Below are 25,969 nucleotides of genomic sequence, written 5' to 3' on the forward strand. Positions count from 1 at the left end.
GCAACCAGCCTAGTAACTACCTGTAGCTCTTCTCCTCCTAGCAGGCCAGCATTCTAAGATCAAGGTCTGCCACCCAGACATTCTTTGTTACAAAGAAGATGCTCTGGTTGGCCATTCCCAGAGCCCCTGACTTTGAATGCTAAACAACACGTTCTTCTGTATCTTCTGCTTGATGGGAATATAGAAGGAGAATGGGATCTGTATAATTCTCAAGATAGTGATTAACAGGGGCATTCAGGATGTGCTTATATAAACCAGCCATCTAGCATGTATAGTTTCTCTTTCTTCTCTGCCTCCAACCTCCTCCTTATCCCACTGGGATGACAGGCTGGGATCTTCCATCAGGCTGGCTTAGACCACTACAAATTCTCTGTATCCTGTGAGTGTCCACCCAGTTGTGTACTCTCCAGTTTCCCCTCCACCCCCCCAATCATAGCAAGGGGAGAGGGATAGGCTCACTGATGCCCTTGGGTCCACAGTCTCTTCCAAGATCCTATCCACCTACTTTCAGATGCATGGGTGTATAGAAATTTCCCAGGTGTCCTGGTGTAATGTGCAGAGGCACTTTTGTTTGATTTATATCTAACTGGACATCAATAACCAAAGGTAAGAATAAAAAGGATTCATACCACCATAATGCTGATGCTGATGCTGATCTCTTCATTCTAGAGAAATCAAGGTGTGCTTCTTGGTCTGAGTGCTGTTTCCATGAAAGTAACAAATTTATAAATTTTTATAAACAACAAAAAATTTAAACATGCATCAAGCTCTACAGTTGGACATAGGTATACTTATATATGCAGGACTTCAATAAAAGTTAAATGTGATTCTATTCTACTTTAGGGTATACAACCAAAAGAAATGAAAGCAAGAAATCAGAGATATACACCCATGTTAATTGCAGTATTATTCACAACAAGAATAAGGTGGAAGCAACCCAATTCTCCATGAACAGATAAACAAAATGCTGCATAAATGTAACACTGCAATATAATGAGCCATAAAAAGAAGGAAATTCTGGTACATGCTATACCAAGGGTGAACCTTAAGGACATTAAACTAAGTGAAATAAGCCAGTCTCACAAATACTATATAATTCCACTCTATGATACCTCATTCAAGTAGTCAAATTGTAGAGAAGGAAAGTAGAATGATGGTTGCCAAGGACTGTGAGCAGTGAGGAATGAGGAACTATTGCTTAACAGGTAGAATGTTTCAGTTTTGCAAGATGAAACAAGTTCTGTGGATGGAATAGTGGAAATGGCAGCAAAAGTGTAAATATACTTAACCACCTTTAAATGGACAATCCAATGGTATTAACACATTTTACCATAGTGTTTTTTAAGTTAATATACACCCTTTAAGTAAAGATATCTTAATGATGTTATCAACTTACCTCTGGTGAACATTCCAAGAATTCACCCCTCTTCTCTTAACTGGGCTATTTTAAATCTTACCTTTCAAATCTGTTGAACACAAGAAGTAAAAAGGCCAAGAGCAGACCCTTGCCAAGGAGTAAGGTGAGACATATCGATTTCCATTTACGCAGGACCACATACTAAAAATTGCTTGGATATCATTCCTTCTTTATACTCAAAACCCTCATGAAAGGAAAACAGATCAAACAGGTCTATCACCCTCACTTCACAGTGGGCATGGACCAAGAAAAAATAATCACAACCAAAAAAAAAAATTCAAATTTTTGGATTCCATTTTCAAGCTGGATATCATCCTCATAGGACCCTCAAAAGATTGTTAGTAGATGTGAAAAGCAAATTTGATTTACAAATTCACATTGTGCTCCTATTGTTTCCATAATAATATGCATTCTAGAATATAGATTTTTTTTAATATGATAAAAAAATTCACTTTGACTTGAAAACCTTTTATTTAATTTATACAAATAACTACTAAATACAAAAAGTAGATTAAAACAAAATAGTTATTTTTTTCTGGCAGAGTTTAAATGCACATAATGGATAATTCCGAAGAAAATGCATTTTCCCCACAGCGTTCAGGACTAAAATTCTACTGAAATCTTTGCTTCTAAATCAGTAATATATTCGGTGGTGTCACATGGGTAATGGCTAAATACATTTCTGCATATGAACTGAAAAAAGTTACAGTCTACACACATACAAATGTGAAGCACTTAAAATGTGAATTTAACTGATAATAAAAGAAAAATGTCCATTTCAGAGTATAGTGTTAAAAACATTTCAGTAATAAAATCATAAGACCACATAAAAATAAGCTTTAACATATGCGCGAAGCAGTTTTGTAAAAACTGCTAAGTGCACAAGTAATAAATAATTTGCAAAGTTGTGTATAAACAATTCCTAATGTTTCAGCATCATTGTAAACATCAGCACATGTGTAAAATGCAGCAAAGTCTGACATTACATTTTGTTTTGCCAAATTGAATTCCTATTATCCAAAGACAGACCAGTGGAGTACGCAGCCAACGTTTTGGCAAGTTGGGTCTTTAAAATTAAGAGTAACAGTGCAAGTAAGGAATGCAAAGAATTCCTAGTGCAATAAAGAAGAGAAGCACAGGCAATATTGCTGATAAAAATTCACCACCTCCTTGAGTTTCCCATGGGGAGAGTCTAGGAGACCTGTGAAAGATATGCAAAGCCACTGTCTTAATGCCCAGATCTCTTTTAGGATTTCTCTGTGTTCCTCCAGTTCCCCTACCTTTGCAACAGTGTCTGTCCAACATTAGTCTCTGCAGTGTGAACAGTTTGTGAAATGCCCAGGTCACAGTCATTGAGCGAGGTTAGGGTGGTTTTGGTGTCTCCCCAACACACGGCTGGGTAGGATGTCTGCCTTGGCAAAGCAGCCATTTGCGGAGGGAGACAGATGGATTCTGTTCTGACAACCAGTCAGGCCAGCATTAGGTCCCAGCTGGACAATGACAACGTCAAATCTTCCTTCTTGACTCCATGAAAATGTCAACAGTCAGTTTTCAATTTGTCTAGGGAATTATCAATTTTGGTCAAAGTCTTTTTGATACGCAGAGCTGTGAGTCTTGCAGATGGATTCTGATACCAGCATTCTTTCATCAGCTTAGCCAGAGAGGTTAATGTCTGAGGAGAGAAAGAACAAAGACCACAGTGAAAAAAGTGGCTTTTTAGGGGCCCCAGAAACTTAGCAGATGTTGCATCAACAGATTTTGCAGAACTCTGCAGGTATTGGGAAGTCAGTAAGGTTACTTACTGTCATGTTCTTTAAACAAATAATCAAGGCCTTGACCACTGAAAAGGAGTCACTCTGGCCTTTGGACTCCTAATGCTACCAGCTGACTTTATGAGGTAAATTACACAGGATGGACCCCCTGAGGTCTTTTGGGTGCTAAAAGAGATAATGCTACCCCACAGTCGATGACTTCTGCAGATGGTGTCATATCCTGGTATTTCAGGTTTGCTGCTACTAAAGAGAAGCAATAAGAGCCTTCAGTTGAATGACTTCTGATGGGAAATGGAGATATGCAGAGATGGAAACTATCTGTGAAACTGCAGCCCTAGGTCTAGTGGCATAGTCTTGAGTCTCCTGACTCCTAGAGCTAGTCAACAGTAGAAATTCTTGTGAATATTGTCATTTATTAGCAAGATCGGAGAACTTCACTCTTTCGATGAGACCATTTTGTGAGGGAGACCATTTTGTGAACCTACTTAACTAGGTCCAGGGCCCCTCTACATAGGGCAGGAAGCAACAGGCAGGGCAGATCACTCAGAAGCGACGTTATCTGCTCACCCTTGAGTTTCACCCTAGTAAAAAGGGGAAGACAGCTCGGAAACTAGGAAACTGGTGAGCTTACCGGGTCTGAGAACCACCTATTGGGTATGTTTGGCCTCTGTTGATCCACACAGACAACCTTTCTCATATCTTCAAAACTCGGGTCATTGGGGACCACATCATAAAATGGTGGCTTGTAATCCTCCACAATACCTGCACACACGGACAAGAATTAGGTTGGTTAGCAAGAACGCGGAGGTTTTCCCCAGGCCTTTATTGTTATCACAGATTATAATGTGACAGGAGAAGGACTGAACATCTTCCTCACTTCAAGGTAATTCTGAAAGCAACACAGTAAGTGGAGAACACAGTAATAATTATTCTTCCTCCAAATCTCTGCAGGAATTACGTTAGAAGAAAATGTGGCTACTACTCACGTAATTACACTTACTGACAAATGCTCCGTAATACCCAAAATGTAATTGAGGGCAAAATTCCTTTGATGATCAAAAAGTGACAACATTCTGGTACAAGATGGCGACCCAGGAAGACCCTGAACTCCTCCTTCATGGATACACCAGATCTATATCTATTTATAAAGCAGTTCCTCCTGAAGAAGAACGGGCGGCTGAATGAACAGCTTCTGTACAACAAAAGACCATAGAGAGAATGGCAAAAACATAGAGACATGGTAATGATGGGAACCCCCACCCTCAACACTGCGGAACTGCAGTAGTAGAGGTAGTACTGAGGGGCCGTGAACAGGTTTGTCTACCTGGGGCACAGAAAAAATGCTGCAGTTCAAAAGACCAAGTAGAATATAAAAGATTAGCCCTTACAACTCCACCGAATGGCAGGGGAACTGCTATAGTCAGGGGCTGGTGAACACCACTGCTAGGTAGCCTTGATAGTGCAGACAAGAGCAGGGTCTGAGCACCATAGCTGGCCTACTGCCTCAGTGAGCCCCAGGTCCATGTCCCAACCAGCCCCAGCCATCCACCAAGGCTGCCACTTGCACACACTAAGACACTCCCTGTCAGTGCTCACTATGGCTCCAGTCACCTTGTCAAGGTGACACAGATACAAACTACCCAGGAACACTCCAGACCCACATCACTTCAGCTCCAGACAACTTGCCAGGGTACCACCAGTTTGCAGGGCCCTGGGACCCACAGCCTGTACCTAACCCAACAGGTTTCTCCTTCATGTAGCACCTCCACATAACCTGGCCTGTGCAACACTTCAGTTCCATTTGCCCTGCCAGGATTCCCTCTGCACAGAGCACCCTGGGATAACCTAGCTGACAGCTATTTCAGCTGTCCTGCAAGGATGCCCTCTATGTAGGAGAGGGTCCCACAGCTGGCACCCTCTGACAGGAGAGCCCCAGACTTCTCAGTGCCCAATTCAGCTCTGGCCATCCAGTCAAGGCAGCCCCAGCTCCAGCCAGCTAACCAAAGTCACCAGGCATAGTCTCACAGTTGGGAAAACCACAAAAAAGACCATCCCTTCAAGTTTAGAATGAGCTTCTCTGCCTAATTCACAGAAACACTGAAAGCCACGCAAAGTGAAGAGGTGAAGGAATATGCTCCAAAAGAAGGAATAAGATAATAGAAAAAGAAGTAAATGAAATAGAAATAAGCAATCTACTTCTACTAAAGAGTTCAAAGGGACAGTCATAAAGATGCTACCAGACTGGAGTGGAGATAAACTCATAAATAATTTCAATAAAGAAATAAAAAAACATAAAGAAGCAATCAGAATTGAAGACACAATAACTGAAATGAAATATACACTGGAGGGAATCAATTGTAGATTAGAGGATGCAGAAGAATCAATGATCTACTGAAGAGCAATCCAAGGTAGTGGAAAGCATCCAAGCCGAACAGGAAAACAGAAGAAAAAATTTAAACATAAGGATAAACTAAGGCATCTCTTAGACACCAAAAAAAAAAAAAAAAGTCTGCATTATATGGGTCCCAGAAGGAAACAGAAAAGGGGCAGAAAATTTACCTGAAGAAATAATAGCTGAAAACTTTCCTAATCTAGGAAAAAAAAATAGACTTCTATGTCCAGAAGCACCAAAAGTCCTGAATAAAATGGAAACCAAGGTAGCCCACACCATGACAAATAATAATTAAAGCGTCAAAGAATAAAGGTAAGGACAGAAGCAAATAGTCACATACAGAGAAAACCCCAAAAGGCTGTCAGCTGATTATTCAGCAGGAACTTTGTATATAATATGTCACTCCTTTCTGGCCTGCAAAATGCTGAAAGGAAAAAAACCTAAAGCCAAGAATATCTCTCCTTAAATTCTAGATGATAATCTTTCCGGGTAAAGAGTTCCCCAAACAAAAATTAAAGGAGTTCATCACCACTAAGAAATGTTAATAGGACTTCTTTAAAGTGGAAAAGGAAAAGACTCCAAAAGTAGAAGAAAATTATGAAAGGAAAAAAAAATTCATGAATTAAAAGTAAACACTTAAAAGCTAATATGAAGGTTAAAAGACAAAAGTAGTAAAATCAACTATACCTAAAAACTAGGTTAAGGGCATCATAAAATAAAAATGTAAAATATGACAACATACAAAATGAGAATAAAGCTCTTTAAGAATGTGTTCAAATTTAAATGGCCATCAACTTAATACAGACTGCTGTATACTTAAGATGTTATATATAAATCTTATGGTAAAGACAAAATGAAACCCTATAATAGATACACAAAAAAGACAAAGCCAGGTAATGACTCTTAAAAAAGGCATCAGTCGGGATCCCTGGGTGGCTCAGCAGTTTGGCGCCTGCCTTTGGCCCAGGGCGTGACCCTGGGGTCCCAGGATCTAGTCCCACGTCGGGCTCCCTGCATGGAGCCTGCTTTTCCCTCTGCCTCTCTCTCTCTCTGTGTGTCTCTCATGAATAAATAAAATCTTAAAATAAAATAAAAGTCATCAGTTGTAAGGGAAGACCAAAAGAAGAACTACAGAAACAACCAGAAAGCAATGAGCAAAATGGCACCACAGGGTACATACCTATCACAACTATTTCAAATGTAAATCTAAATGTGCCAATCCAAAAACCTAGAGTGACAGAATGGATCAAAAAAGCAAGTCCCACCTACAGGAGTTGCCTGCAAGAGACTCACTTCTGACCCACTGAAAGTGAAGGTATGGAAAGAGATTCCATGCAAACAGAAGCCAAAAAAACCCCACAAAAACTAGGGAAGCAATAGTTATCAGACTAAATAGATTAAAACAAAGACTGTAACAACAAAGAAGAGCACTTCATAATGATAGAAGGTTCAATCCAACAAGAGCATACAGCAATCTTAAATATCTATACACCCAACACTGGAGCATCTAAATACATAAAGCAAATATTAACAGCCAAAAGGGAGAAATTGACAGTAATACGCCAATAGTACAGGACTTACCACCCCACTTACATCAAAGGGTAGACCATCCAAGCAGAAATCAACAAGGGCACAGTGGCTTTGAGTGGCACATTCAAACACACGGACTTAACAGGTATATATAAAATATTCCATCCAAACGCAATGGAATACACACATTCTTTTCAAGTGCACATGAAACATTTTCTAGGACAGATAAAATGTCAGCCTACAGATCTCAATAAATTTAAGTAGACTGAAATCCTACCAAGCATCTTTTCCAAACACAACAGTATAAAACTAAAAACCAATTCTAAAAAAAAAAAAAAATCTGGAAAAAACAAAAACATGTGGAGGCCAAGCAACATACTACTAAAGAATGAATGGACCAACAAAGACATCAAAGAGGAGATACAAAAACACATGGAGAGAAATGAAAATGAAAACGCAATGGTCCTAAATCTTTGGGACACAGCAAAAACTATTCTAGAGGGAAGTTTATAGCAATACAGGCCTACCTCAAGAAACAAGAAAAATCACAATCTAACCATACACCAAAAGGAACTAGAAAAAGAATAAACCCAAAGTTAGTGGAAAGAAGAAAACAGTGATGATCAAGGCAGAAGCAGAAAAATTAAAAACAGGGAAAGAAACGAACAGAAAACATCAATGAAACCAAGAGCTGGTTCTCTGAAATATCATATTCTTGATATTAATATTAATAACCCTCGAGCCAGACTCACCAAGAAAAACAGAGGGCCCAAATAAAAAAATTAGAAGTGAAAGAAGAAAAGTAAAAACAGAACACAGAAATAATCCCTCCCATTGGTAGAATGCAAACAATACGAAATATTCATTTCTTCATTCTGTGGGCAATGAGCAACCTCAGACTGCCAGACACAGTTGCCTGCTTGATGGCTCTATTATTTACTCTCAGATTGAAGGCACAAAAGAAAATGTAGAGAAAGACAGTCATTTGGGAAGACAGAAGAATGGCTGATAAGCATGAACTCTCTCCTTACCCCCAGGCAAAGATGAAAGCGGTTAATTTTGGCTTAGCGTGGCTTCCAATGTCTGAGAAACTCTTTTTCCCCAGAAAAAATTACTCTTCCTTGTGAAAGAAATTGATGTAATTCTACAAATAGAGAAATTTTAAACTTCATCACTTAGAATTAGAAAATTGATTCTTCTCCTTAAAGAGAAGAAACTAAGAAATCCATTTTTGTTCTACCATCAAAGGCTTCAACAATGACACTGGGGGACTGTTTGGTTTACTGCCATCTTCCTTTCTCCATGTAACTTTCTTTTATTCCCAAATACTTAATAGGTTGTTTGGGGAAAAGAAAAAAAAAAAAAAACGTTTCTCACAGCCTTCTAATTCCTCTGGGTCACCTGAAAAACTTCAATCCCCTTGTCATTGATCAAAGAAATTAAGTTACTTAACTGCAAGAATCCATTTCACAAATCCCAGATAAATACACACCATTTATGAAAAGATTAGCCATGAAAAGCAACATGTTAAAGAAACTGCATGGATCTTCTGAAACTTCATTGATTTGACTAAGTTGATTTATACTATATTCCATGTTCAGTAATGTAAAAGTAAATTTCTAGTTGTGTTTAAGTTTAAATAACTTACCCACATTGCATAACTGTAATCATAAAGTATATTAGTGAATGGATTAAAACCTTTCCTGGTAAAACACAAACCACTGCTTTTAGGAGATATGTGACACCTCATCTCAAAGGCCTTATCTGCTTTCATGAGGATCCCAAGAAACTTTTAAACAAAAATACTTCCTTCTAATACTAAGACATACCACACAAAATACAACTGGACATGGATGTATAAGATCATTTATACCTTTTTCAAGGACCACATGAACTTACAGGAAATAATATTTAGTAGCCTCCTTTAATTTTTTAGAATTTAATATAATGACGTTCCCTGTTCACATTCACTTAGCCAGTTATTTGGGATCATTGGCCTGGCTAGCTTGGGAAGGGCTAAGTGGGCATTATCTCTAGAAATGCAAAAGAAAAAGGCAAGGGTGGATTTTTAAAACACGAGATCTAGTGATCACCAGCAACAAATTTCACTGTACGAAGCTGACGTTCTCCCTCCTGTTTATATTTCCCATCCTTTATCTCATTAACTGCCCCCGTGTTTTAACAAAAGGAATCAAATTTAAAAAGAAAGACCATCTAATTGATTATGCTTGGGATTTAGTCACACCTCTCTTTCTTCAATCTCTGGTCAATTGCTAATGATTTCCATCTTACTCTGGAGAAGCATGACCAGTGCCAGATAAATCTCAGATTAAAGTCTAGCAGTCATGTGGAACCTGCTCTAGTCAAAGAAAGCACTTATTTCAATCAATATAAAGTACATTAGGTACCTACTATGTGCGGAGCACCGTATCAAATGTTGAGGATAACAGAAGCGTAAGACGTGCTCTTGTCAAGGAACTCAAAATCCGTGGAAGACAGGGACAAGCCCTTCTTTCCTCAAATAATGGAAATCGTATAAAAAAAGAACCTCAGAAGTGCTTTTTGCCCCACTACTATATTTGCCTTTCAAAATATATTTTTGTGTGCGAGTTCCTAAACCGGCACGTACAGTTTAAGGATCAGGATGGCTACTGAGTCAGAGGTCGTGCTTGGCACTGGGGATGCAAAAAAATAAAAAAGATGCAGTGCTGGTAATAAGTCCCAGAAGAGCAAACAGAGAATATGACAAATTACAAACTAGGCATTCGAGGTAAGAACAGCGAGAAGGTGCAGGGATGTGGTGCTCAGCAAGTCTTGAAGAAAAACAAACAAACAAACAACTGGGTGGTTTAAGTACCAGACACATCCGGGTTTCCTAGAAGTAGAAGTAAGCTTTCTCGGAGCTAGGGCTTGAGCTGACTTAGAAAGATAAGGAGTTCGCAAGGCCAAGAAGAGGATAGGGATGAGAAACACCAGCCGGGGGAGGGGGAGGAGGAGTTACAAATGATCCTCACTTGTAAAGAGGGAGGGGAACTCCCTGGGGCTGAAATCAGGTGCTCACGAGGGTCAAGGGTCCAGGGTCAGCAGAGAGAGAGAGGGCAAGGACACTGAAATGATATGTTGTCAAGGCAGGAAGTTACTTCGAACTGTTCCTATTTGTGCCAGAAAGCTGGGGAGCCAGGCAAAAAAGTGAACGCTTAGGTTCTTTAAAGACAGCACTCAGTGAACAACTGCCAAATTATGAGCCAGCAGAGAGGACAGCAGGAAAAGTGACTAAAAATGCACAGGACTCTGAGTGCCAGCTGAGTGGTGCACACGACAAAGGGTGCAGGAGCGCAGGGGAAGAGGAGCTCTTCACAGTAGTCAGGGAAGGACGACGTGAGCCAGGCCTGGCTTTCCCAGGAAAGGTGGCCAGCGTGACTCAAAAGGCCACGAGAAAGGAATCAGATATTATTCATAACCTACTCCCCCACAACTCTTGGCATATGTATCTGATTTATACAATAATTTTTCCCCCTGGGCATATGTCTATTTGGAACTTTTCTATTCTCTGGTGCAAATATAGCTTTACCAACCAATATCCGTACCATTAGTTTGCTGCATGGTCCTGAGTCAACCCCTTAATTACCATGCCTTAGTTCCAACACCTCCAAGTACACAGCACACAAAGCTGACGCACAGATCAAAAAGACAGAGCTCCAAAAAACATGAAATGCCAGAGCTGCATTTCAGACCACTCTCTGGAGAGAAAGCCTTCTCTGTGGTCCTCCCCACCAAAGCCTTAGACCGGGGTACCATCTCCTCCCCCTTTGACAGCTTCATCTGGGTCCTACATGTATGTCTGCTTCGAATCCTCCCCTGCTAGCCATCTACCATAGCCCATGGTCCCTTGCTAAATCTTTAGGAGAAAACCAAGGGAAAAGCTCATTATGTCTCCACGAGCTTGTGCTCATTCCCCCCATGGCCCTCCTGGGCATCAGCCAACTGTGTGCCTTGCAGTCTAGCCAGAGGGCACCTGTACCATTCCCCACAGTGCTTCCGCTTGCCCAGGGTACCACCTGTCATCATCGCCGGATTTTATTTCTCATTCCCAAATAAACATCCACCCAGGCTAGTCCAACCGACTAGGTCCTTTCATCTCATTTATGACTCCATTCATACTTTCTATCTTCTGAGAAGACCCTCCCATCTCGCTGCCACAATTCCAAGCCCCTAGACAGAGTTCAGTGTCTTCCCTATACTTCCCTATAAACCTCAACCAGAGTTGCTACTAAAGAAACATTGAGGAGATAAATCACAATGTCTTTGTTCCACTGCTTCCCAGAGCCTAAAGGAATACCTAGTATCTGTATACATACTATTTGAGTGAATGTTGATTGTATGTCCACAATCCTTTAACCAAAGTCCTTTGAGTTGGATGTGTTTGCGGAATTTGAAATTTTTTATACTTTACAAAGGCAGTAAGAGGCCTACACCCTATTTATGTAACACCCTAGCAGAGTCTGAGGGATACCCCACAACTAAACACACTTCTGTAGTGAAACACATGAATAATGGGATAAATAAAAGCTATAAATAGACCCAATTCAAGTCAAGTCTGATTGCTAAATGAGTTCAGGTGGTTCTGTCAAGTAAGTGAAGAACGGTTTGGATTCTCAAGTTTGGGGATTTCTCAGTCACAGATCAGGGATCGTAGACCTGCCTATACTTTGAATAATCTGAAGGTAAGGAGAAGAGAGATTATGGGACGTCGGAACCACATAGATTACATCACAGTCCTGTTTTCCTTCACAAGAGAAACACTGAGGACCACACAGGAAAACTTGTCCAAATTCACAGGTAATTAATGACAAAGCTAATAACAACATCGGATTGCCCTGTTTATGTTCTAGAATTCTTTCCAACAAGCCAACAGTGACACAATGAAATATGCTCCACTCTGCATTAATCTCATGTCACAACATGTTAACTTCATGGTCTCTCTTCACATCCTCAACATGGGTAGTCCCCGTGATAGCTCTCAGGGACGGAGAATACAGTCCCTCACACCTACAGCCATATAGAGAGCTACTGTTACCAGTTAACGCCTACAGAAATTCTGAAATCTTTCAGAGGTTAGACCTTTACAACTGAAGTCATTTTAGTAAGAGAAAGAATGGTTTATGTTTGGCTTCTGAGAGAACTTTAAGATAATACAGTGTTTCCTTCAAGAGTAGCATGTGAGAAAATTTGAAGTAGTTCATGGACAAAAGTTTTTCATCTTCACAGCCAATATCCTATTCAATGGTGAAAAGCTGAGAGCTTTTCCTGTAAGATCTGAAAAAAGACCAGGATGTGCACTCCCGCCACTTTTACTCAGTATGATACTGAAAGTTCTAGCCACAGCAATCAGACAAAAAAAAAAAAATTAGAAAAGAAATAAATGGCATCCAAACTGGTAAGAAAGTAGTAAAACTGTTACTACTTTTAGATGACAAACTACTATACATAGAAAGTCCTAGACTCCACCAAAAAATTATTAGAACGAATGAATTCAGTACAATGATAAGACACAGAATTAATGCACAGAAATGTGTTGTATTTCTCTGTACTAATAATGAAGTAACAGAAATTAAGAAAACAATCCCATTTACAGTTACACCAAAATGAATAAAATACCTAGGAATAAACTTCCCCAAGGATGTAATAGACTTGTACTCTGAGAACTATAAAGCACTGCAGAAAGGAATTGAAGATGGCACAAACAAATGAAAAGATCTATCATAACCGGAAGGATACTGTGAAAATGTCCACACTATCAAAGCAATCTACAGATTCAATACAATCTTCATCAAAATAACAATGGCATTTTTCACAGAACCAGAATACATAATCCTAAAATTCATGTTGAGCCACAGAAGACTCTGAAGAGCCAAAGCAATCTTGAGAAAGAAGAAGCTGGAGGTATCACAATCCCAGATTAAGACCTACTACAAAGTTGGGATCCCTGGGTGGCGCAGCGGTTTGGCGCCTGCCTTTGGCCCAGGGCGCGATCCTGGAGACCCGGGATCGAATCCCACGTCGGGCTCCCGGTGCATGGAGCCTGCTTCTCCCTCTGCCTGTGTCTCTGCCTCTCTCTCTCTTTCTCTGTATGACTATCATAAATAAATAACAAAATAAAAAAAAAAAAAATTAAAGACCTACTACAAAGCTATAATAATCAAAACAGTATGATATCAGAGTAAAAACAGACACATAGATAAATGAAACAGAATAGAGAGCCAGAAAGAAACACACATACTTATATGATTATTAATCAAAAACAGAGGCGGCAAAACTATACCATGGGAAAAAGACTTCAATAAATGGTGCTGGGAAAACTGGGCCACTTTCTCACACCACAGACAAAAATAAATGCAAAACAAACTCAAGACCTAAATGTGAGACCTGAAACCACAGAACTTCCTAGAAGGTAACACTGGTAGTAACCTCCTGGACATAAGCCATAACAACACATTTTTCTAGATATGTCATTAGGCACTAAAAACAAAAGGAAAATGAACCTTTGGGACTAGTCCAAAATAAAAAGTTTTGCACAGTGAAGGAAACCACAAGAAAATGAAAAGGGAATCCAGTGAATGGGAGAACATATTTGCAAATTTTATGCCCAATAAGGGGTTAATACCCAAAACATAAAGAATTTAGGTAACTCAACACCAAAAAATAAAAACAATCTAACTAAAAATGGGCAGAAGACATGAATAGACATTTTTCCATAGATGACATACAAATGGCCAACAGACACATGACAGGATGCTCAACATCACTAATCATCAGGGAAATGCAAATCAAAACCACAATGAGGTATCACCTGATACATGTCAGAATGGCTAGTATCAAAAAGACAAGAAATAACAGGTGCTGGTGAAGATGTAGAGCAAAACCCTCACACACTATTGGTAGGAATGTAAATTGGTACAACCACTGTGGAAAACAGAATGGATGTTCCTCAAGAAAAGTTAAAAGAGAAATGCCATCCAATACAGTGATTCCACTACTGGGTATTTACCCAAAGACAATGAAAATACTAATTCAAAAAGATATATGCACACGTAGAGTTATTGCAGCATTATTTACAGTAGTCAAGATACTGAAGCAGTCCACATGCCCATCAACAGATGAATGAATAAAGATAATGTGTGTGTTACACACACATGCACATGCATACTATGTACACATGCAATGGACTATCACCTGGCCATAAAAATGAAAGAGACTTCACCATTTGCAACAACATGGATGGACGAAGAGGGTATCATGCTAAGTGAAATAAGTCAGAGAAAGAGAAATACCATGTGAATTTACTTACTATGGAATCTTAAAAACAAAAACAAATGAACAAAAAGAAATGGATGAGAGGGAAGGGGCAGCTGGGGAGATGGGCAAAATGGGTGAAGAAGAGGTATAAACTTCCAATTATGGAATGAGTAAGTCAGGGGAATGAAAGGTACGGCACAGGGAATATGGTCAGTGGTATTTTAATAGTGTTGTATGGTGACGGTCACTACAACTGTGTGGGCACAGCATAATGTAGAGACTTCTCAAATCACTATTTTGTACATCTGAAACTAATGTAACATGGTGTGTCAACTAGGCCTCGATAAACTAAGTTGGAAAAAACCCAAGTTAAAGAAAACATTAATAATGGTGCTAGTACCACTTGGATATGGAAAAAATCACGAAGGTAGTATGTGTATAAGTGAATTTAGTCTCAGCAGAAAGAATGCCTTTCTGTGAACTCTGTTCTTCAAAATTCAAAAAGGTATATCCGATATTTGTGTATTTCACTTAACATTCATAACAGGAAGACTTTAAACATTTTTGTGCCATGGCCCACATCAGACATTACTGATAGATAAATGAATGCAGCTGCTCATGGCAGAGGTGACAACAGTGCAGGAAGTTCTGGTCCCCCTGGGTCCTGTCTCACTGCTGGAGGTTTCAGAGAACAGGTATCTCAGTCACTTCTATAATCTAACACAATAGACTTACCCCAGGCAAGTACTCCTTTCTGACATAGGAAGGGAATTGGAAGCACAGCTCTATTCCCTGCTAGGTTGGATACATGTGTAGCATGTCCTCATCCCTCCACTCCTACTGCAATGCATATGGAACCATGCACCTCACTCAAGCCAAGACTGACTCTATTCTCAGAGATCTGTGTTAAAATTATAAACATAATTTCTATTATTGAGATTCTCATTAACGTAACATAGCAAATGGTTTATATATTATTATGTAGTCAGGCCCCACTAAAAAAAAAAAAATACATTAATACCACAGTTGTCAGAGGGAAGGACAAAAAGCCTAGGAGAGATACACAGCCATCCTCTGAACTGAGCTCTGAACAAGAGGTCTCGGGTCTGACATAGTGCCAACACCTGGAGAGAGAGGTTCCACTAGAGTTTGAAACAGCTGACAGCTACATGGGTCTCATATGGGAGGAAGAAGGTCTTGCTCACTGAATGCTGGGCTGTTACAAGGTTTAAGACCCTAATACTTGGGGATCCCTGGGTGGCGCAGTGGTTTGGCGCCTGCCTTTGGCCCAGGGCACGATCCTGGAGACCCGGGATCGAATCCCATGTCGGGCTCCTGGTGCATGGAGCCTGCTTCTCCCTCTGCCTATGTCTCTGCCTCCCTCTCTGCCTCTCTCTCTCTCTGTGTGACTATCATAAATTAAAAAAAAAAAAAAGACCCTAATACTTGAACAGCACCCAATAATGGTCAGCCAGATTCAGGTTATTTTGTCATGAAGTCAGTTGACTACCCTCCTCTAGTCTGGATCTCTAAATTCTGGAAATCAGTAGGAAAATACCCTTCTTTCCCCCTCCACCTCCATATTCCTGTCCCCAGCCACTTAACTAAAGGCAAAACAAAACAAAACAAAACAAAACAAAACAAAAAACACCTGAAAGAAATTAATGAATATGAAAGAAAATTTCCCTAATGTGATGACTCTTCCCTTTGTTCAAACCTTAATATAATACACACTAGTGACATAAAATCATGAAACGGTGGATATTAAGTTGCTCCAGGAAATAAAAGTTGTCAGGTTTCCATACACAAGGCCATTGTGCTTAGGAATGGAAGTGCATGCAGTTCCCTGGTAAGCCCAAGGATTACTTAGAAGAAGTTTATGTTTGACACACATCCTTTGGAAAACCTACTCTAACAAATATTTCCTAGTCCTCACCCCATAAAAAATGCAGCTAAGCCAGCAAGGATTTTTCTATGATTATGTTTTAACACTGGAAACCATCACAAAATAAGCAAAGCTAGAAACAGCGAAACAAGAGTGTGTCCACCCAGTCCTCCGGTGGGAAGTGAAGAGGGAAACAAATGTTAGTATCTGAGTGAAGGATCAGCATAAGGAGAGGTGAAGGAAGGCCAACTGAGAAGCACACGAGCGGCCTCCAGCACTCATTGCCAATGAAGAGTAAATACCCGTGGCTCTGTTACTGAACACTTACTACACGCCAGTCACACGAGGTGCCCAACACACGCTATCTCACTTCATCATCAGAACTCTAAAGTAAAATACTATTACCACCAATATTTTTTTAATGATGGAATTGATGGAAGTGATCAAATCAGGGAGTACGATCACAGAGCCTGAGACGTGAAGGAGTACACTGTACTGCCTGGAAGGGCCCATGAGCAGCAGCACACAGCTGCACAGAGGGCTAATTCACATCAGCTTCTGTGCACAGTGCTCCGGCCCCAAGGAAAGCCACAGCAAGGACGGAGAAAAACATGTTCCAACAAGGTATTTTTTTAGCAACCAAACATAACAAAGGAACAATATCTACCCTAACTTCTAAATGTATTTGCCTATACAATCTGAGTATGCTGCCTTTTTCAAAATTTCTAGAGTACTGATGATAGTGAAGTGTACCTGTCACATAAATGACAAACTGACACTAAGTTGCAATGAAACATAGGTAGACTGTGAGCTTCATGAAGGTGAACAGGGCTCATGCTGCTCAGGTGATGCTATATAGGTCCAATATGCGCTGGTTTTTAAATCCATGGGCAGATGACCACAGTCTGAGAACAACACAACTACAGTTTCTGCATATAGAGATCCTAACAAGGTAGAACACTGACAGCTGAGGCTCCAGAGAAAGGACTTCTATCCTGGTGAGGGGACATACTGTGGGAGACGCTTAGGAGGGGCGACTAGAGTTCTTCTATCAGACCAAGGCTAAACACCGCGAGTCCACCCATGTAAGTTCTCTCCTCACACCACAATGAAGTCAGGTAACCAGAGAAACCAGACACAAATACATCCACAGAACTATCAAAAGAGGAAAAGAATACTGCCAGAGAAGTAGCAAAAATCTAGAAAGAAAGGCCAGGGACTAGATACAAGACTCTTAAGAAATGAACCCCTCTTAAGCTTGCAGGAGGGAACGTCACCTAAAGCAAATCATCGGAAACAAATCATGGTATCCTGTTTGGACAGACTGTCAGCATCCTGGAGGCAGCCGATCTCCCCACCTGGTAGGACTCACTGATGCCATTTCAATGTGAAATCTCAAGAGTATGGTCCCTGACCCGAGAGGAGTGTGGCAATCACCTGCGGCCCCGTTAGAAAGGGAGGTTCTCCATTCTGACCTCCTAAATCAGAAATTCTGGGGCAGCGGGCCCAGCATTTTGTGTTTCTGGACTAATCTGACATATACTCAGGTGAAGAACTATTGATCCAGACAAACCTCTTCCTTTGGTTGACACAGAATTCACACAGGGAAGGTGAGAAAACCATTTTCCTTCTCACTGATTCTATATTCAGTGTCAACCTAAACCTAAGAAGTAAATTCCAGAAGACACTACTGAGAAGTTTTCAGATGTGCAAATGGACTTAATTCTCATTTCCTGTACAGAAACAGCATGAAGTTCATTATTAGCAAATAAATGTTCCATTCCAATGAAAATACTAAATGCAACATATTTTTATACTCCTGGTTCACTTGAGGATCATATTGCTCCAGAACTATCTGGTCATCAATTTTTATCATAGACTCAGAAACTCAAAGGACGCATAATTATAATGACCTTCCTAAGATAAGATATTCATATATTTAAATGAGGTACATTTTATATGCAATAATTTCAAAAATATATATTCTTTTAATGACAGTTCCTAAAGCTGGTAAGAAAGGGAAATAGGTACATCACACCCTGGGGTGAGCAGGATATTGTAAATTAGTACAACTCTTATGAAAAGCAATTTGGCAATATGTGTCAAGCCATAAAAACCTCCACACTCTTTGACCCATCAGGTCTACTTGTTTTCAGATTAAGAATGAATTCCCCCAATGAAAAAGTTATGTGAACAAAGGTACCTACTACAGGCCCCAAATGGAAGAGATGGGATGTCTGAAATATGAGGATGGCTAATAAAAACATCATGTGACTACGTAAAATAAAAACAGACTATGTAACGTTAAAAGACACACTTGAAAGTAGAAGATGATACAGAAGAGTATCTCTACTGTGATTACAACTGAGGCAAAAACATATGCAGGGGTGCACCCAGGAGAAGTGGGAAGGCTCGTGGAAGTTAGAACATAAGGGCAAAATTTCTCTTCTCTCTACTCATTTCTGTTTTGGTGTAGTGATGACTGAAATATTAATAATAACCCTGAAGGGTTCAAACCTATTCTGAGTCCAGATAAAGTGATTTCCATCTGTGCGCGTGCGCATGCCTGTGACCATTCATGCAAGGAGGAAGACCACGGGAGAAGGGAAAAATATCAAATTAGTCACTGCCAAGGGACAGTAACTGACTTAAAATGAGACACAACATACCCTTACCTCCCACTAAAACTCAAACCACACCACAGAAGAGAAGTTCAACCCACAGAATTTTAGGAACCACAGCCACCTCAATGATGACGTAACAGGAAGTCAATCAACCAATCAAACAGCCAAAAGTAGTCTCTCTTCCTCTACTCTTTATGATTTTTTTCGGCGAAATAACATTAAACATGGGACAGACAGATGATACAAACTACCATTTGTTGAGCTCAATTTTAAACTGAGGACTCTAATTTCAAATGGACTCCTCTATTAAGTGCAACTGATCTTTCAGAGCCACTTGGGTTTATGCCTGTGACACAGTGAATGTGCCTGCAACACGAATTCTTACAAAGCCCAAATCCCACGTTTGTGCCAAGCTCGGCTTTCATCATGCAGGCTTGCTTGGAGCTGCTCCAGCACAGCCGCCGCTGGACTGCTACCATCCTGGCCTTGGGGTTTTAGTTTCCTCTTCATTTGGGGCAAGTTCCGTGTTGCATGGTTCATTATGACGCCAATCCTCCTCTAAATTGTTAGTTAAAATGAACAAATTAAAATCAGATTTTCAGTTCCAAGATGCTCAAGGATTATTGGGGAGGGGGTGAGCAAATGGAAGCCGATGTGCAATTCCAGGCAAAGTTCAGAACTTCATAAATCAGCAAAACAATCTCCCTGTTGCAGATAATTCTCAAGGCACTTGATGGCACAAAGTGCTAGTCAGTAAGCTCCCAATGATTGAGAAACAATTACCAAGAAAATGTTCATGACTCCATCAGAAGAAGGAAAAGAAAAAGAAAATTAAAAGAACGGTCAGGTACCAACGCATGTATGTTTACATTTAATCTAAAACATTGCTTTTAACGAACTCTCTAAGGGTATGAGAGCCAGATGCACTCTGCTGTCAGAGAAAAAGAAAGGGAAAACAACATGAGCTACCACGAAGGCATGCCAATTTGAATTACTGCACACGAAAGCTATGGTAAATTACCCACTTTCCTCAAAGAACTTCCTATTCTCTGGCTATGTTGTTCAGGAAAATTATGATTGCCCCAAGAATCTCAATCCTTGAGAACTCACACATTATTTCTTTCATACTTCAGGTCCAGGATTCCAACGAGTCCCAGGAGTGGAAAATATCTTTTGAAAATAATATATTCATCTAAATATATGGCATTTTCTTATTTTTCTGGAGCAATTTCAGACATGTCCTCTGAAAGACTTCCGGTTGAGAAGACAGAAGTTTATTTAGGTGATGGGAGAGGGTCTGCTGTAACATCCACTTTGTGGGTAGATGCGGGCATGTTCAATTTAAAACAACAGTATCCTCAATGCTTTCACAATACAGTGTGCTTCCAGTAAAGTTCAACAGTGTGTTTGTAGCTGACGTGGATATATGAAAGTCAAGAGTAAGTAAGAGTTTACCGTAGGGGTCACAGGTTAACAATGACTGACCTATGCTGCTCTAACTGCTAAGATAACACCATTTCATAAAACTTGCTTAAAAGAGGACCCGCATTAGCCTATCCCGGGCTTCCCGAATTTAAACTTGACTAATTCAGAAGGTACAGCCTGCTTCTTACAAAGAGGTGAATTCTGAGTCGGCAACCTGATTCTTTTCTCAATAACCTAAATTTAAGAAGTAAAAATATCTAAAATAGCAAAATTCACCCTTAGATTTACTTGAGCATTCTTCTCATCTTAAATCTCACTTGTGAGAAGAACAAAGGAGGAGCGAGGGTGGGAGGAAGGGCAGGAGAGGAAGATGAAGAAAGGAGGGAACGAAATATGGACCAATCAAAAGAAAAGCCAAAGAATAACTAGTCTTTTCCAAAAATACCCTTTTCTTTTAAAGTGTTTATTGGGGGCTTATACTCAAGCACCAGGGAGGCGGCGCCAGGAGCAGATGTCCCAGCCCAAAATATTCTTCTTTTTCAACCATCATTTCCTCTTGTGTAGCTAAAATATAATGCCATTACATTCCACCTACTAGCCATAAATCAAATATAGATGCTGATAGCTTGATGTATGATTCAAGGAATAAGTATGATTCATGGAACAATGTAGATTTAAATATTTCCTTTGCCCTTTTAAAGACAGCAGAATCAGGAGGACTCGGAGAGGGACATTACTACGTTAGATCAGATACTTACCGTTGCTCACCATACGCCTGGCCACTTCCCACAAGACAAGACCAAAGGCCCAAATATCAACTCTCTTGTAAGAATCGAAACAGTCCACCTGGATGGTTTCATCTAGAACTTCAGGAGCCATGTAGCGTTTGGTGCCCACACGGGGGTTGTTCCCCACATCGAGCTGATTGGTACTCTGGGAATGCATGACTGCCAGGCCTACAGGGAAGAAGACAACAGGGTGGGTCAGTTCACTTGCTTTCTCACAGAGGGTTACTGAAGAATGTCTACACTGACCCCAGTCAGAGGCGCCCTCTTGTGGTATTCGTGGTCACTGTGCCACTGCCCCCAAGTCATTGGTCTCTTGTAGGGGGTGACGTCTGTGACAACAGCAAAAAGATCTAATGCCAGAAACATTCTGACGCCATCAGGTGAACACATGAGCCTCTGAAACAATAAGATCTGGATGCATAATAAGCCAAGGCACCAAACTGGTATGAGGCCAGCATTTCAAGTCCACAGGAAAATAGACTCACAGCGGGACCCCCAAGGGTCTCCTTGAGAAGTGAAGCTCTCACGGTCTACCACAGCTCCCAACAGCGCACAAACTCAAGTTCCTCACGCCGCGAGGCCCGGAATTTGAGGTAATACACCACTACTTCGGGGGCAGACTGCCACAGGCACCGCTCCAATCCCTTCAGGACGAGCTGCGCACCTGAGAAACCAAATCTGACCAGACCCACAGGCCTTTCTCTGCAGTCAGGCAGGTGGACAGCATTAAACGAGATTCAAAGCACAACTCTCATGCTAAACAGCTCTGAAGCACTTTCTGAAACCATGACTCATATCAGAATTCCTCAGAGAGACCTGGCATTCCTCGCAGACCGGGAGGGTTAGGCAGATAGACGCGTGATTCATTTGAGAATGAAATTACTTTGTGATGTATATGCTGACCAACTCAAAACGATTCCGTTAACACTCAGAATAATGAAAAGCGCCAAAGTGGAACAAGCAGCCTCTGTAAACCTTTGCAACCCAATGATCCTTTGAGGCTCCCTCAAGCCTTCTACGGAGAATGCTTCTCCTCCTGCTCCGTGGCTTTAAATGTGTGGGAAGATGACTCCTTATTATGCCAGGGAGATGGCACATGGTATCACACCCTTAATAATTAGCAGCGAAATCAGCAACTGAATTCACTGAATCAGTCTGGTTCCTCTTTCCCTGATTTTTATCATCAACTCCAAGATTCTATGGCCACTGTGAACATCTCCTGAAACACATACACCTCTCTACCCTTTCCAGAACCAAAGAAGTCAAAAATAACAGAATATGAAAAGGTGCAGCTTAAATAGATCATGGCAATACTAGCTGTGGTGGTTTAAAAATATGTCCACAAGTTCTTTGAAACTTCTCCCTTCAGGAGGTGAAGCTCAATTCCCCTTGACTTGAGTGTGGGCTGAACTATCAAACAGAACACGGCAGATCTTCAAAATTAGGACACCAATGGCATCATGGCTTCCTCTCCGTTCTCTCAGTTCTCTTGTGTTATGAGGACACTCATGCAGCCCCATGGAGAGGTCCCCCTGACAAAGAACCGAAGCCTCCTGCCAATAACCATGTGAGTGGAGCCATCCCTGACGAAGCCCTCAGACACTTGCAGCCCTAATCGACAGCTTGACTGTAACCCCCACAAGATCCTGAGCCAGAACCAGAGAGCTAAGTCATTCCAAGACTGCTGACCCTCAGATGACTACGTGAGATAACAAACTTGTGTTATTTTAAGCTGCTAAGTTTTAGGAACAATGTATCACCCAGTAATAGATAATTATCCCACTATCTAAAGACACAAAACATCCAAATGCAATGTATAAACCTTGGCTGAGTTCTTGTTTGAGAAAACTAGAAAAATATGAAAATGGACGTCCAACAATATTAAAGAATTATCAATGATTTTAGGTGAGAGAAACTGTGATTATGCAGGAGATACATTTTGAAGTATTAACAGTAACATGGTGTGATGTCTGCAACTTGTTTCAAATGTATGAGCAAAGACAGATGCACAGCTACATATAGATGAAGCAAATATGGCAAAATTTTAACAACTGTTGAATCTAGGTGTTGTGAATATGAATGATCATTATGCTTAGTATTCTTTAAGCCTTTCCGTATGTTTGATTTTTTTTATAATAAACAGAAAAATAAATAGAATACTGGTATTTTTGCAGTATCAATAACAGAACATGATTTCTGGGATGCCTGGATGGTTCAGTGGTTTGGCACCTGCCTTTGGCCCAGGGTGTGATGCTGGAGTAGTGGGATCAAGTTCCATGTTGGGCTCCCCGCAGGGAGCCTCCTTTTCTGTGTCTTTGCCTCTCTCTCTCTCTCGTGAATAAATAAAATCTTTAAAAATAAATAAATAAATAGAACATGATTTCTAATGAGTGATCCTTAATTTCTGGGTGTGAAGTGAAAAATTACACACAAATGATGCTCTTATAGGAGCTGTCTTCTATACCAAGGAACCACTCCCTGAATAATAACACCTTAACAAAGATTTTTGTACAAATCCATGTATCTAATTGGAAGGCTACAGGCTAAAAGAAAGATAAATGAATAAATAATTAGTTGGACTTAATGAAAAACACCTCTGACTCCCTATCAAGTGCCGTAACCAAATTTAACAGCTTCCTAATTTTCCATCTCCCCTAGACCACTGGACTATAACAACAGCTACCATCTGAATGTTTATTATTTGCCAAGCAAGTATAATAATTTCTGAATTTTGTAAGAACCATGTGAGGTACATAATAATTGATTTTTTAGTAACATGAACAATACTTCAACACAGCGTTACAAACATTTGAAACAATACAGAAGTACAGTGCACAGTGTGAAACGCTAAAGTGTTCCTTGCTTAGCTCCCCATCCTTACAACAAGTTATAAGCAGTGTTGTACTTTAGGAAGGTAAATAGATAAAATATCTACATAGATATATGGGGAAGATAAAGGGGAAAGCCAGGATTCAAATCCAAATCACCCTGCTCCACAGCCATGGCATGGCCATAAAAGTCCCCTAACCACAACTAAAACTGCCCACGAAGAGCTTTGGAGCCATACCCTTTCAATGCCATCCCAAATATTTCTCTTCTCACACTTGCAAAACAGTGTAAAAATAATACTCAGCATGAATGCAAAGACTTTAAGGAAATTCAAAAGAAATAAATTTTCCTGACATGTAAACTCTTTTGTGTTTAAAATAAGAATTGAATTTTATCATTTATATGAAAGAGCTAATACTGTCCAAACCTTTATCAGCCTAACAATAACTACAATGATATGAATATAATATAAACCATTTTTTAATCAAATTGAGTGAGGACTCTCAATAGTCCACTGAAATGAATAACCAATATTACAATTCATTTCTCATTAGCATAATTATTCAGCCAATACCCAAGTTGAATATGGTTTTATATACAATGTCACTATAAATGAAAAGAATCTTATTTATAATGCAATTAAAGTTACACTGAGCATTACCCTAACACCGCAGGAATGAGATATCTCAACAGGGGAAATTATAAATTGGTTTAGGAATTATTTTCCTCTTTCTTGACTGATAATTTTACCATGATTACAGAAAAACAACTTTAGAAACCATTTTTAAGATGAACTCATTCCATAGGTTACTTTTTTTAAAGATTTTATTTACTTATTTGAGAGAGAGAGAGTGAACAGGAGGTAGAAGGAGAGAGAATTTGAAGCAGACTCCACACTGCATGCAGAGCCTGATGCAGGGCTCGACCTCACAAGCCTGAGCTCATGACCTAAGCTGAAACCAAGAGTCAGACACTTAACTGCCCAACCTGCCCAGGAGACCCTCATTCCATAAGTTATTTAACTGTGTACCTATTCTGTGTAAAGGTTTGTGAAACCAGAATGCTACAGACTATTGGTTGCCTCTAAGGGTGAGGCTGGTCAGGAACTGACTAAATGAGCAGTTCACTTGGGAGTGACTTTCCAAGGTAATGTGAAGGTCTGAATTTCGACTGAGATTTAGATTTTATAGCATTTGTCAAAACTGTGAGAACGTATTACTTAGATTCGTTCATTTCTCGTGAAACTGAAATTTCACCTGGAGAGAGAGAAGTAAACAAATAATAGACTCATTCCAGTGAGTGACACAATATACAGATATATACAGTCTTCAGAAGAGCTCTCTTGTCTGCAGTTTACTTGGGAACATATCAATGATTAAAGATGGACGGATGAGTGGAAATGGATGGGTATGTGACAGAGCTTAAGAACAGTAAACTGTTGATGGAAGAATCTAGGTAGTGGGTATCCAGCTATTCACTGGGAAGTTCTTTCAATTTGCCTGCATGCTTGAAATTCTTCACAAGATGTTCGGGGAGGGGGCATAGATGTAACCTAGCTAAACAATGGAATCCAACAAAAGTTAAAAACTAAATAAAAAAATATTTTTTAAAAAATTTACCCAAATCTGCTATGCAACACTGTCCATTCTTCTTAACCAGGATGTTTTTGCTCTTTAAATCTCGATGAGCAATGGCTGGCTTTCCTTGGGTCCCAAATATCTCTATGTGCAAATGTGCAAGACCACTAGCTATGGACAGCACTATTCGCAGGCAGCTAACAGTATCCAGAGTAGTAAGCTGAAGATAGTCGTACAACGATCCCATTTCATGATAATGTGTGATTAACCACAACTGGGTACTGGAGTGTCTTGATGTCATGTCTGAAGCAATAAAACCTGGAGAGAGCAAGAACAAAAGGAGCAGACATGTAAGAATTTCACGTTATAACTTATAGTATACAGAAATAGTGACCCACACAATAGATACCACTTATAAGAAAAAACAATCAAAC

General features: G+C 40.1%; 1 protein-coding gene across 3 annotated transcripts in view; it reads right to left on the minus strand.

The window, feature by feature from the left end:
- Window positions 1–1,869: 1,869 nt before the first annotated feature.
- Window positions 1,870–25,969, minus strand: part of ACVR1 (activin A receptor type 1) — a 125,041-nt gene continuing 100,941 nt past the window's right edge. For all 3 annotated transcript variants that reach the window (XM_041773518.1, XM_041773521.1, XM_041773520.1), the window contains 4 exons: window positions 25,578–25,853; window positions 21,100–21,297; window positions 3,821–3,951; window positions 1,870–3,089 (listed from right to left, as the gene is read on the minus strand). In XM_041773518.1, the coding sequence (XP_041629452.1) occupies window positions 2,955–3,089; window positions 3,821–3,951; window positions 21,100–21,297; window positions 25,578–25,853 (740 nt within the window). In that variant the 3' untranslated portion in view covers window positions 1,870–2,954. The remainder of the gene's footprint in view (window positions 3,090–3,820; window positions 3,952–21,099; window positions 21,298–25,577; window positions 25,854–25,969) is intronic.

Source organism: Vulpes lagopus, chromosome 11, assembly GCF_018345385.1.
Source record: "Vulpes lagopus strain Blue_001 chromosome 11, ASM1834538v1, whole genome shotgun sequence".
Lineage (NCBI taxonomy): Eukaryota > Metazoa > Chordata > Mammalia > Carnivora > Canidae > Vulpes > Vulpes lagopus.